The 14,795-nt window shown below is 39.3% G+C and overlaps 1 protein-coding gene across 4 annotated transcripts in view; it reads right to left on the minus strand.

Moving 5' to 3' along the window:
• The window catches only part of NRAP (nebulin related anchoring protein), a 55,893-nt gene extending 41,119 nt beyond the window's left edge, over positions 1-14,774 (minus strand). For 2 of the 4 annotated variants that reach the window (XM_065672286.1, XM_065672284.1), the window contains exons 1-9: positions 14,254-14,774; positions 8,621-8,715; positions 7,828-7,915; positions 4,642-4,743; positions 3,988-4,092; positions 3,279-3,386; positions 2,408-2,512; positions 1,753-1,860; positions 196-300 (exon numbers count right to left, since the gene is read on the minus strand). In XM_065672286.1, the coding sequence (XP_065528358.1) occupies positions 196-300; positions 1,753-1,860; positions 2,408-2,512; positions 3,279-3,386; positions 3,988-4,092; positions 4,642-4,743; positions 7,828-7,915; positions 8,621-8,715; positions 14,254-14,334 (897 nt within the window). In that variant the 5' untranslated portion in view covers positions 14,335-14,774. Of the gene's footprint in view, positions 1-195; positions 301-1,752; positions 1,861-2,407; positions 2,513-3,278; positions 3,387-3,987; positions 4,093-4,641; positions 4,744-7,827; positions 7,916-8,620; positions 8,716-8,962; positions 9,272-14,253 lie in introns of those variants that run through there. The other 2 variants (XM_065672285.1, XM_065672287.1) reach the window with 2 other exon arrangements.
• Between the last annotated feature and the right edge of the window lie 21 nt (positions 14,775-14,795).

The following is a 14,795-nucleotide window of genomic DNA, read 5'->3' on the forward strand; positions in this document are numbered from 1 at the left end:
TTGTAAATCTCAGTGCCAAAATATATCACACATTCAGAGCATGGTGCTGTTGCACACCATGCCTTCCCTTCAGACCTTACATTTTCATACAGAAAAGCACAGTGAAAATAGGTCTCACTGTAGTTTCTAAAGTCTTCAGCAACTGGCCATAGTAATGGTCAACATCAGCATGGGTATCTCTTAGACGTTGCATACCTGGCCATATTGATCTACGTGTTCCCTTGCAATAGTAGCATCTGTTCCGGCTATATGGGTGGCTTTTCCCTTGATCTCTTTTTCATATCTTTGATGATACTTTACCTAAAAGGAAAAAAGAAATGAGTTTACTCTCATACACAAATGCTGCATAATGATTAATAATCAACCATGTGCAACAAAAGATCATCAAAATTCCCACTGCCACAAATCTACAGAAGTCAAATATGTCACTTGAAAATATAAAACCAAAAATAGTGGTGTACTTTTTAATAATGCACTAGGAACACGGGACTTGCCATTTCAACCCAAACCATTAGCTCAGTGTGTTCAGTACCACCTGCTTGTCAGCAGCTAATTCCTGATGCTCCAGCAGGTTAAGAAAATAGAACTGATTGTAATGTAAATCACAGTTACCACAGAGCACTGCTTCTACCAAAGGGTCACCTGAATGCCATTAATAACTGGACTTGTTTCTGAAAGATTCTGATCTCCTCAATGATCAAGAGAATTTTAAGCAATCAACCTTCAAGTTTAGACCAAGATTTGCACTACCTTTGCTAAAGTCAAAATAACGCCTGTAATCTGATGCTGCCCTTTAATCACCATGTGTTTTTACTGACACAAATCCACAGATCAAAGGCAAACAAAAACATTTAAGTATTCTAGAGACAGTTGTATTTGCCTTCAAAATTACAGATCTTCTCTTTTTTTCCTCAATGACTCTTAATAATGTTTTAAATTCACTTCCACTGAGTTAGCACAATATGTTATCATCTACAGCAAAAAGGGCTTTCCTTTCAGTCGCCAATGACAAAACACAATTAATTGTACATTTGATGACTTTTCACAATGCTTTTTAAAGCATATAGGGGTGCTGTAGTTTTGCCATGTTTGGAGAGGAACAGAAAGCCAATAAAGATCAGAACAGCAAGGAGCTAAAAAACCCCACAAACAGTAAGGAGAGCAAAATGAGTGGAAAAGAAAGCTATGTTTTATAAATCTATACCTATGTCAAAGGTATGCATGTATGTGTGTGTATATATTCAAGAAGCTAGTTTCTTGAATTCATAAAAGCCTCATCCTGCAACAGCACAAAAGAAGGAACAGGAGAATGAACTGCAAAGATCCACTGGGAGCATGGAAATTCATGGCAAAACAGATCTCTGCAAACACAGCTTTCCCCTTATACAACATCACCTAGAAATATTGCAGCTGTGTAAATTAGAGCTGCACTTTAGCCCCTCTAACTCATACTGAGTTGGGCAGAATGAAATCAAAGACCTACATCTAACTCTTAATTATCTTCCTTCTCAGTTGCGTGCAACAGGAGGCAGGGTAAAGGGGCCAATTTTGCCCACAAAAATCCAGAGTGTTGATTCACAAATAAAATGCCTTTTTGTCCCTGAAAAGATAATCACTTGAAAATTTGTGCATGAAGTGCACTGCCAGCGTAACTCCACAATGCTCATGGAATTTCTGCTGATAAATATTCTAATACAAAATTTGTGTTACAATTCGTTTCTTCCCCAAACAGACTTTGCTTTGGACACTTACATCACTGGCTAATTCATTTGCTCTCTTGGCTATCTGATAAGCTGGAGTGATCATAGCAGGAAAGCTGCCTTTTCCTTTTCGTTCTTCAAAGTCTTCTGTGTATTTCAACTGTAAAAATTCAAGACAGTTCAGTAGCAGTTAGATCAAATGTATCTTGATTGCACACATAATCAATTCTTAAAGTTGCAAAGTCAAGCATCCGATGGCTGTCATCTGCCAGAAGGAAGATGAATCATGAAGTCTGAATCTTTACAATGTAGTCTTTAACGATATGACTGTGTATCTTCTGCAGGATCTCTGTGTCTCATTCAGAGTGTAGGATGGATCACAGCTGTTTAAAGAAAATCTGAAGTTGTCTGCAAGATGCCTGCTTTATTTATATTAGAGTCAGACATTTTCCACTACTTTGCATAGCACCCAGTTGCTGGGTATAGAACAGACTAGTTCTCTGCCTTCAATTCTGACAGCCAGCTAGTCCCTAGAAGTGAATAAGGGCTTTAAAACTGGAAATCTTAAATGCTTAGTGGTAAAATGAGTTTGCCTTTAAAATATTAGTATTTTACTTTAGTTTATGGTCATATTTTTAAGTGATTTATAAATGTCCTAAGAGGCACTTGAGAGTCAAAAACAGGTCAACCTATTTTGTTTCACTTACATCACTCGAAAGCTGGCCTGCAACCTTTGCATGAAGTATATCTGGAGTGTCTACAACAGAGGTGAACTTCGAAACTCTCTCTTCATGTCCCCGCTTATATTCCACCTGAGGGAGAAAACATAAAAAATAGATATTACAAACAAAAAATATTTTCTATCAGAAGGCTTCAAGAGAAAACAAGCAACAGCAGTCATGACACTTCCCAGTGCACACTCAAGCTATCACTATATTTCAGGCCCTATTTCCTTGAAGTGAATGCCAGAAGCAGACAAAAATGGACCCAGCTAATCAAATTTTCAAGTAATATTAGATTTATGTGAGCCATAAATTTGATTAAATATCATGAGAATAGTCATTAATGCACCATCTAAGATCGTACTGCAATGACAATGCAGACAGTGTTTGAACAATGTAATACTTTAAAATCACTTCTACAGGATTTATTTTTACCTGATCTTTTTCAGTTGAATTGTTATTTTTCTAAGTAAGCAATTTTCTGTGCATATATTTGAAATAGCATGTATATGAATTCAATTCAATATTACAGGTACTGAACTTCAAATAATAAAGTGAAAAAATCAGAGCAAAATAAATAGATTAATAGAGCCATAAAGGGAAAATAAAGGAGGTAATGAATTAAATAAATATTTTGGAGTGATTCACAATCACAAGCACAACAAAAGTTGCTACATCTTTCAGGAAATACCTATAATGTAAGTCATTTATGCTATATGATTATCTTCCTAAAGCCAAGTAGTTTGCTAGTGCAACAAACATTCATCATAGAACCTAGTGTCTGAAGTAAATGGACTAAACCCAGGATTCTCCAAATTTGGCAGTCTAAAACAGGATTGAAAAACACGTGACTTACATTACTGCTCAGTTGGGTGGCTCTCTTAGCAACCTGATAACCTGGAGTGATCATAGCAGGAAAGCTGCCTTTGCCTCTCCGCGGCTCATATTCTTCTGTGTATTGAAACTAGAAAATGAACATTTTTTTGTTTAGGTGTTACAGAAAACCCACTGTAGTTCAATATGATTCCTCTTTTAATGCCTGCTTTCTAAAAATAGGTATCACTTTATTTAAAGGTAAACAAATTAACTTCTGCCATTTTAGGCAGAAATATTTCCTACATACAACAGAAAACATTCCCCAGTCATAACAATTATCCACTGCTAACTAGCTCTGTTGGCTGAGTCACTAACCCACTGTATGGACATCGATGATCAGTCATAATTCAGAAGTTATTTTCTTCAGCCATGGAAATACAGTCAACGAAAGGTCTACTCTATGGAAAATAACATTTTCCATCATGAGTTCTGTCCTACTGATGTAAACAGCACTGACTTCTAGATCCGGTCACCTCAGATATCATTGGTCAGTAGCTGAAGTGGTTCTCACTTACACAAATATTTAAATGTATGATTTCCAGGATGGGCAATAGCGCTTTTACGTGACTTTAATCACTTGGTTAAATATCATTATTGACGGAAGTAAACATGTGCTCTGATGCACTGGTAGGTCTTCAGAATATGACAGACCATGAAAATAAAGCCATTTCAAACATCATCCCACTTACATCGCTCAGAGCCTTCTGTGCCTGTGTTATCTGGACCATATCAGGATCTGGGATGGTTCCAGAGTACCACGATTTTCCTTCTGCATAGGCAGCATAGTAAGCATTCTACAAGACAAAAATTAAATAACTCCCAATCTTTACCTTTGTTTTCATACACAAACAGCTGATCTGACAGAATAAAATAAACCACACACAGTGCTCTGGTAGCAATATTTACTCTGTGAAGATATATAGCACATGACCTACACTCCACATACCTTCAGAATTGCCAGGGCAGAACTTGCATAACAAGAACTGACATCAAGACGTCAGGATCTAGGATCCTGGAGTAAGACTCAAGTAACTTCCCCTGGGAATCAGATCACTTGTTGTGAAGCCTCAGTGCCAGTAGAAAGAAGACACATTGAGTATGGCTGCACATGCAGTAGTCCAAACAGCTAACTATATAGATACACTATTTCTTCCCTGTATTCTGATTCTTGCACCCTAAGCTATAACTGAGCCATGCTGCCTTGAAAAGTTTAGCCAAATAAGAAGCAATGTTGGTTTTACCATTGAAATGCTACGATTAAAACCCTAAAAATCAAGTTTGCCAGGGCTGATCCTTGGTCTCCTGCAGGCTAGTGGCTTGGAGACTTGAAGAATATTTCTTACCTGGGTGGCCAGTTGTTGGGCTTTATAGACAGCTTCAATTTCTCTGGATCTTGCATCCCACTGAAAGACTGATTTAAATTCTTGCCCTTCCCGATATTTTGTCTAAAAAATAAAAAAAAAAATAATAATTAGTATTAGTAGTTTGTTAGTAGAGAATAACATACACCCCTCTTAGGAGAACAAGAAGAAGGGAGACATACAAGGTTAACAGTCTCTTAGTTCACAGTGTTATGGAGTCCGCATGAAATGCAGTGACAAAAGGAAATGAATGCAAGATGAAACAACAAAAACAGTGCAATTCCCACCACAACAAAATCACTTCAGTACCTGCCAGTTTTCACTGCACCTTATATCAGTCTAAAGGAAGGTTACTTCCAAAACTCCTCAGACTTACTTGACAACCCCTCTTGTCTATCACACACTGACACCATCAAACAGGCAGCTGTGGGACAAATCAGCTCAGGGAATTAGTAAATAGACTTTTGCTGTGTTACCTTTCAGCAATGTCAGTTCCTTCATTCTCCTCACTGCAAAAATCTCCAACACCAACAGAAGAGAAGCAGAGGAACAATGTGACTGCACAGAACTAATATGCTGGGTGGCAGCATCAACACAGTTCAGTTTAAGATGATTTACTCCAGTCACAATGTTTACCTGTGTCTGTGTGTTCAATCTCCAAATGCTACAGATCAGCCTCTATGCCAACTACTAATTTCACCCTGAAGACACATTTTTATACAATATTGATGCAGAAACCAAGGGTCTATGACAAGCACACCTATCAACCAAATCTTCACAGCCCACAAGAAAATACCAACCATCTTCTGAGAGCTTGCAAAATTCTCCATCTTTTCCACCTTCTCCCTCTTCAGATCAACACCACTTACATCCTGGTTATATACAAAAAGGCTGCATAGCCTGCAGCTCTATGCCATGCAAAGACTACTTAAGTACTTCCTCCACACCATCCATTCTTGGCAAAGGAGTTTTCAGGGAAGAGAAGACTGCATTTAGCCCTAAGGTCAAAACTAATCCACACCCAACTTCTAACTAAGATTCCTACTATTACTGGAGCTGCACATCTGTAAAAGAGCAGCATATTACACCTGAAATCTGGCATGAAGCTCTGAAAGAGTACTTCAGTCTTTAGATAATAATTCTGGGGGAAATAATCTATAAGGATTGAAATCCCTACTAAGAAATTTTAAGCAGAACGTATCAATGCAGCACTACATGAAAGAACTATTACCTGGTGGGCAATATTCTAATCTCTTATTTCCCTGCACAGTGTCCACAAAGTATCATGACTGTGTAAATGTAAATGACTACTATATTTAGTCCTGGGTCATCATTTTCCTACTGCTACTTTTATCATGACAGCATACAGAAGTCCAACTGAAATCACATCTCTGTTATACAGCTCACTCTGCAGATGCAAAACATAGCAGTCCCTGTCTTGAAGAGTGCAAAATCTAAACTGACTGGACAGAAAAATCATTGAGCATGTGTAACATTATTCCCATTTTTAAACGAAGTACAGAGGTACAGAGAGATGAATCTGCTCACATTTGTCTGCTCACACAGAAATTCTGTGTAGAGGGAGCAAGCTGAATTTTTATGTCTGCATTCAAGTCAGTGTCTCGGGTGAGAACATCATGTCAGGATTGAAGACACATGTTACATTTTCTGCATAAGGAATAATATAATCGACCCCCCCCCCCCCCTTCCCTTTCCTCCCCCCAACCTTTTCCCAAGTTAGGATTATTTTACACATTTGCCAATGAAAAAGTTTTCCTGCACTCAGAATTTCTATAGAGGTACTCCCTTTAAGTAAGTACTGCAGAATCAGCTTCTTTGCTACCCTTAGCAATTTTATCTCTGGAGCAGAACCTCATTATGTGATTGAAAAGGACAGAAGGTGCTTTAGGTGTAAAAAACAAGGGAGAGTGATCTTTGAGCTATAATTTGTCTGGCGTGTATATTCACATGCACTGGAAGTATCAGAGTCTCATATCACTGCCTAAAACCAGAAATAGAACCTGAAGTAATCCCAGACTCATTCCTGACCAGATCTGTCACACACAGTTTAAAGTAAGTGTGATAGTCACTGCTGAAATAGCTGCTGCCCATGATACTGCAAAAACTGATGCATAAGAATAAAAGAATGAAAGAAGGTAGAGTCTGATAAAGGCTATTAGCATACATCAAGTTTCTACAGCTGATACAGAATCAGAATTAATTCAGCATGCTGTAATCTAAGAAATGCAACTTTCTTCTTCTGTTTTAATATGGCTAATCATATCAAAACACATTGGTTTGCCTACTAAATATAGCCATGCAATTAATAGGACTATTAGAGAGACATGACATTCAAGAAACTAGCATTACACACAGAAGTGAGATAGCTATCAATTATTGGCTGCTTCTGTATTCCTCATTCCACGAAATTCTAAGAAATGCAAATTTGAAACAAATTTAACCGGAGGAAAACAATGCAAGGCAGAAAACAATGGCATCTGAACAGAAAGAAGACTTTGAGCACCCCTAGAGGTCTGCCGGGCCACAGCAGCCTTTGAGAGGACAGATGCAGTTTGAAGTGCTGGGAAAGCGTCTCCATCCTCAACTCTTTAACAAAACGTTTCTAGTAGAACCATGCAAAGCTCCCTGGACTTGGGTGTCTTCTTATCTCAAGTTTGCCAGAAATACTTGACAACGTATTTAGGAGAACTTTTGCCTACGTCCCACTGAGACAGAATTTATTTTCTGTTTCAGGCTCTGTAGTATCAGTTTCAGAAGAGATCATAAAGCAAGTGGGTCATTCTTGTGTCCAATGGCAGTGTAAACCCCCCGATATAGTTACTGAGTTTACATTTAGTTACTTGGTTTACTTAGCTCTGTGCAGTTTATGTGAACAATGCTACCATGTAGATTATCAGATAGGGCAGGTGAGAAACTGCTATTCAGTTTCCTTTCTGAAAGTGGAAGCAAATTCAGATCTAACCTTTCTTTCTCAAGAGTGAGTGCATTGAAAAACATGATGATTCAAACCTGGGTTGAGATCTTACTGCTTTAAAAGAATACAGGAGGGTAAGTAAAGAATACACGTTTATGTTTCTGAAACAAGACAGATAAGTGATATCAAAATGTAAAACAAAGCTAAATACACTTGGCCCTCAAGCTTCTTACCTCACTGACCACTTCCGACAGTTTTTTGGCATTCATATTTATTGGTGATTCAAATACACTTGTGAATGCATTGTTTTTTGGATTATGCCTAAAAAGGAAAGTGTAAAAGGAGATCAGGAATGTACGAGACAGCCCACCAGAAAGGTTCTCTCTGAGCACTCAAAAACACAATACCAGCCTCCACCCCTCTATACATAACTTTTCCCCCACTCACACATACATCTCAGATTACATCCAAGTTATTATTGCATGGAGTAGGTGCCTAGAGCAAAATTAATTTTAATGATCGTCATATCAATGCTGTGTTTCTAATAACAAAAGAGAATAATAGAATAAAAAACAACTGTCATCTCTCCTTTTTTCTGCTGACAAATTTGACAGGAATTGATCATTATAAAATAAAAACTTCCTAGAACCAACCAACTCCAAAATCTGCATTTTTTTTTTTACACATTTTCCTGATGATAGCTCAACCCTGTTAACTCTTAACCACTGATTTGGAAAGCACTGAATGTTATAGTTGGGTTTATTTTCTTCCCACAATACTGAAATGGAATTTAATTTGGTATTTTATAACACACTGGACAAATGAAAAAGCTTTATATCCAGTAACAAGAGTTTCCCATCATTTGTGATTCACAAAATCCAAAGATACGCACAAAGGCACTAACAAGACATAATTCCACACCACACATGGGACCAGGCTGAGTCCAAATGGTGATCTTCTACTACATTAAAATGGCTTGGCATTTAAAATCTTTGCTTTAAAAAAGAGAAAAGGAAACACACTTACGCTTGACAGTAAGGCTTTTTCTCATGGCTAACAAAGTTGTTTACTGTTAACATCATCTTGCATATTTCACAGTGAAAACAGGCTTTGTGCCATGTCTGGAAATACCACAAAACAGAAACCAAACAAAGATGATTTGTATTTCATTATTATTCTGTTGAGTTTTAAATCTCAGTATTGATCCTTAACATTCATTTAATCTTTCTTCAAATATATGCTTATTATTAACTCAGTTCTGAACCCAGTTATAAGTAAAGAACTTTTAAAACCAAGAGATTTGCACTGTGTTAAAAGTGCCAATCTGAGCATTTATTATAGTCCAAAATAATAAAGAAAAGAACTGACCTGATCTATACAGTTAATCTTCTCAGCAGGGTAAACCCCATAGCCACATCTAGCACACGGCTGCACATTCATCTTGAAATCCACAGAGTGAAAAATATATAGGTTTATACAAAAGGTTCAAAGAGTATGAAAGTGACTTTTTGGCCTGTGCAAAGCACACTCTAGACACTCCAGTCAGGGCCTTTTGCTGTGGTCAATGGCTCCCATTAAAGCTCTGAATTGAAGTCTGTTGCTCCGTTTGCTGACCTTCTGTTTCAAAGTCAGCTGCAGGCTGGCTTTTAAAGCTGCCAGTTAGTAAGAGCGGTTATTTTGGCAACTGTGTCAGTGCGTAAGGGAGGGTAGCAGGATCTTTCTCTAAATAGAAGAATGAACTCACAGAAACGAATAGCATCCATGTGAACGACAGAGTCTAATCATTTAGTATTTCAGTTTTGCTGTAAAGCCCGTTGTCATAAGCCCAGGATGAAGAGAAAAGTCTATACAGCAGCAGCAGCAGCAATTTATGATAGTCTCTGCTCACCCTGATACACAGCAAGTGACCTCATGGAGGACTAGTCTGTGTTCAGGAACAGCCTCATGTTAGGAGGAGGTAACACCAGAGACACAGGCCAGAGATGGGTTTGGAACTTCCCGGCCCTCTGCTGGATCTAGAAGTAGTACACAGCCATTGCCCCAGCCAACTCATTGTTTTATTTCCCTTGGTGTCAGCTCATATTCACCCTGTATGTTTTAGGCAGCAGAGCAGAGCACATTCATTTCTCATGTTTTTCTGTTTCATCAACTTATCACTTCATCTCCACATGTAAGAGGATGCATAGTGAAACGGACAGGGCCTCTTATCAGAGAGTTCTAAACATGATGGGTACAAATCCGAACATCTGTCTCCTACAGGAAAAACTTCAGAAAAGAGCCATTTACTTTTGAATAGGATGAACAAAGCAGCAGTTTAACAGTGTTCACAAAGAGCAGGCTGGCATAGGAATATAAAATTTCCTTAGCCAAATAATTATAAGAAATTATAATGCCAGATAGCAGGATTCAAGAAAGTTTTTAGGTTTGTAAAGTCTGCTCTGAACAAAAAAGCTGTTAATTCTACCAGTTATGTGGTCCAGATTTGGTATTTACATCTTACCTAATCACAACACCTGGAGGGCTCTATAACCCTGGGACACAGCTAAGAGTGCTCTCAATCCAAGCGAAAGTCTACTTAGTCACCCATGCATCTGAATAACTTCCTGTGCCTGCAGCAGTCCCGGGATATTGCTAAGCACTTACCTTTTCTACAAATTACAAACAGTTCTATGGAAATATTTTTTGTCTAAACCTTCTGGGTATGCTTAGAGAGCTTCCTAGTCATCTCTCCACAGAGATATGCAGCTTAACTTATTATTACTACTTTTAGTGAATGCTGACAATGTACTGGCACAACACACTGTCGGCAACTGGTGTGCTGAAAATAGAGTCTCTAATCTGAAGAGCAATGGGTATGGCACAAAGTCCTGAAAACACTGGAGTCCTTTCAAAGTAACTAATTAATATCAGTATAGAAACAGAAGTATTTTCATTAAATTAAGAAATATTCACAGGACACACTTTCTTGTATTAATTGCTGAGTTGCCTCGTGTTATTCCTTTTGGGATCAGGAGCAATTTTATGTTGACCAAGTTACATCACAACAATATTTACCCTGATCACACCTGTGAACCAAAATAGTTTGGAAGTCTTCCAGTTCCTTTCTCACACAGCTTTCCATGTTGTCCCAGATTGCCATTCTGTTTATGCAAGTGACCTGTATTAGGGTCTCAGTGGCCAGGATATCTCCTCCTTATTTAGCAGTGGGCACAAAACCAGCTGCTGCTTCCTTGTATTCATCTACTCCAAGAGTCACCATGTTGTTTATTTTCTAGATAGTCCTAGTCATCTTCATGCTATCTGAACCCATGTCTATCTGAGCCCTTGTCCCAAACTTTGGCAAGAAAAAAGATGCATGACCTGCTCCTGTCCCAGCACAGACATTACATTGCTTGAGGCACTCCTGGAATGCATACTGAAAGGTGCTGAAAGCAGGACATCCCTGAACTACACAAAAAAAACAAAGACTTGGCAACTAGAGAACAAATCATTCATCCAGAAGTTACCTGAACACCAATTACTTGGACAGGACTCCAGCCTGGAGCATCAATGTATACAGCCCATAAGCACTGTGCACTCGCAGAGCATGCTAGAGGTCCCTGAGAAGAGGCTTGTCAGACACCTAAAAGCCCTTTATTTCACAGATAAAACTTGCTTCATTTCAAGATATACAAAGCCTGTTTATTTCTTTTCACAGCAACACATAATACCAGCTTTGCTGGAAGTCAGCAAACACATTTTCCAAGTTCTCCTGCTTCTCCTAAGTTAAACTACGTTCAAGAAGAGAAGCTCAGTAAAGCCACAATGCCCTGTACAGTTACTGTCTTTCCCAACCATGCTACTTCCCTCACATCCATTGTACACTGGTTCTGCTGAAGTCCATTGGAGATTTTCCCATTTCTGAGCTCCTCAAAACTGTCCTGTTGCACGGTTTGCTCTTCACCACCCTGGATTAAAACTGAGTTGCTAATAGAAAAGAGAGTTCATTGAAAAACAAGCATTGTATTCTCTCATTACAAAGTAGATACTGCATTTTGATCATGCAAGGAATTAAATCACAAAACCAGCACAAGTTTGTTATCTTGACAAACCTTAGCAAGACATTTTCTCTTCAGTTAAAAGCTCACTGTGGCTTTTTTCCTCCTTTAGTAAGGCCCCATAAAGGCTTTTTGATATCAATGAAAATCTTAAAAGGCTTTACTTAACAGTAGAACCTTAATCAATGTGGTTTAAAAGTACTACAGTTAAGGGTAAAGTACAAGGAGACAGTACCTTGAAAGTGCAAATTAGTAGAAAGAAACATTGTTACCTCTCCAACCTCCTTAAATTCATTGAATGAACTGCATAGAAGCATGTCTGCATCCTGAATCTGAATATAAAAAGCACACATTACTTACACAAAGTAACCTCTTACCAGACATTCAAGTCAGGGCCACCTTCTCTGTCAATCCTTAATAGCGGCTGTGCCCTTCCACCCCCTGAATAGCGGGAACCAGACATCACAAATCACAGCAACCCTACCTTCCCTCTGCAGACAAAAAGGTGCTGCTTCCCTACACAAATTGGGGGTGTTACTGTTAAAAGCTGCCTGCAAGAGTTCAAACACTAGACCAGCCTCATCACAACATTTTCTGAACTACTTGGTTAATTACTTATCTGGATTAAGGCCTTTTGTCTCATACAGCTTCTCCAGCTAATCAGGCATAGCAGCAAATCCAGCTTTCAAAAATACAGAAAGAAAGGTGGAAAAGATTTATCAACACCAGGATCTCCCAAGGCTTAAAGAGAAACCTCTAATGGACTGCCTTCCAAACTTGTACCATAGCTTTTCACATTTTTGTTGTTTTGGAAACAAACCAACAACTGTTTACATTTCATGAATAAAAGGATTTGTCCTTACACTTTCAGGGTGAGGAAAACTTGAGAGTTGTGGGCGGTTTGCGAATGCTTCTAATAGAGCAAGAGAAAGTGAGAGCGAATAGAGAGAAATGGAAAAAAGAACCAACAGGCCAAGGCGGCATCACTGTCACAGAGCAGAGAAAGAACTAGTGAGGATGTGCTACAGCTTCAGCTGAAAGTTTGAAGAAATGTGTGCAAAGCATGCACAGCACAGTCCCTGTGTATACTGCGAGACCTTCAGTGTCCAAACATGCCCATTTATCATGTTTCACAAGCTAAAAAAGATTCAGGCTTAAAACTCAAAACATGGCATGTGCAACAGATCACCTCTGCCTGATTACAGAGAGATCCTGCCCAAACACACACACCAAGCTAACTGAGACGCATTATTCTACTGAATTTCATACTGTTGTGGTGTTCCAAATCACACCCCACAGCCCCCATATTCCCACACCATATCAAAACCATTCATCCTTTCTTGCAAATTTTATCAAATTCTAACAACTGCCATTTAGGAGAGAGTTGCTCAAGTCCTCCATCCTGAAAGTATCCCCACGCTTGACACCCAGGCCTCAGCAGAGCCCCATCCTTGTTTTCACAGATGCTGTGCAGAACACAGCACACAGTTATTATTCCAGACAGGTACTATTTAGTTGCCTCAAGCCTTCTAATTTGTACCTGCCTTCTACCTTCCAATTTCCCAGTGGCATGCTCCATTGTCATTCTGCAGCTGCTTAGGTGGTAGCTAAACACTTATTTTCTACAATGCAAATATCCAGTCAAACGCTTCATTATTAATGTTTTTAGGGAGTAGAGTGAGTCTCCAGGGATAAGAAAAGGCATGCTGATGCTATAGGTATCACATTGCTGGTTCTTCCCCCAGCCCAGTAATGCTTACAGCCAGCTGTTCAGTATTATACATGAGAACTTTTTTCCTTCCTGACCCTTCCCCAGGTAGCAATCACTCTATGCCCTGAAGCAAGATACTTCCTTCTACTATCCTTTTAATTTCTCCCTTACTCATCACTGAAAACAAGCTAGGTTTTCTGAAAGATCTAGCACCTTATACTGCATTAAAATTGTTTAACGTAGCATGTAGTTAAGAAAGGTATTGTAGAACACTGAGGAATCAACCTTTCTTTGTGAATGCCAGCAACTAACATGAAAAGCAAACAGAAACAGGGCTCATCAACAGTTTGAGTAAGAAATTCCCCATGCACAGTTCAACTAGTAAACTCTCAAAAACTGGCAAGCATTAGCAGATACAATACCACTTTTTCAATAGGAATACAATGACTTCTAGAAAAAAAACAACATTTCTAGGTCTGCTAATTCAGCTGTGGGGGCCAGATGGCAATGGATAAAGATTTTCATCAAGATATAAAAGGTCACAGCTGGCAAATAGCCTCAGGATTTCCTAGGTAACTCCCCATACGCACCGTCAGGAAAGCACAACTGGATGTTCTGAAGTTCTGGTGACACTACCAGTCCTTGCCGGTGATGGCAGTCTCCCTCCTCTCCACACATTTACTTGAAGTTCTATACATTTCTAGTGTCTCTGTTGCCCATAATGATCCATTATGGCTTTGGAAGCAGTGCTGTCTTCTTGAAAAGAAGCAGCTAACAGATGGCATAAGGGAACCATGGGATTTTTCTTTTTGCTAGTTTGATTTTCAGAAGAAAACTTTGGCTACATCTCAAACCAGGAGCTACAGGCATAACCCCATGAAGCAGGCACCATCCCCAGCATGCAGACGCACCGTAAGGGCCACTGTACCGCTCAGACGCTCCTCCATCACATCGGAGCAGTGACCAGTCGTGAAGCAAAAGGCTGTTACCATGCCTGTGTTTTGTGCCAATTATGAGGCAGTTACACTGGAAAATGTTGCTTTGATATAAATCTCTTCAGGTAGTGAATGTTAAACACTACACACTGCTGGGTAGGTGTATGATTTTGCAGGATTGGAGCCCGCATCCAGGAGCAATTAGCAAGACTGTGCCAATCTTCAGCCCATGTACTGGACTGCTGGGCCTGATGCAACAGCTGCGCAGTAGGAGATCGTAATTAGCAGAGATGCAACACACTGAATAATTGGAAAGATAAGGAAATGCCACAGAAGTTTACAGAAGGGAAAAAATGTCCTTAGATCCAGACAATGTCGTGTCACCATGAAACTTAAGGCTCTTCTTTTCGCAGAGGTGTGACAGAGCACAGCCATTAGAAAAGGGCAATTTCCTTTCTGCTGTGATGAAGCCGGCATCACCAGCAGAGCGAGGAGGGCCGAGGGCACCCTCCCCACGG

Source organism: Lathamus discolor, chromosome 3, assembly GCF_037157495.1.
Source record: "Lathamus discolor isolate bLatDis1 chromosome 3, bLatDis1.hap1, whole genome shotgun sequence".
Classification (NCBI taxonomy): domain Eukaryota; kingdom Metazoa; phylum Chordata; class Aves; order Psittaciformes; family Psittacidae; genus Lathamus; species Lathamus discolor.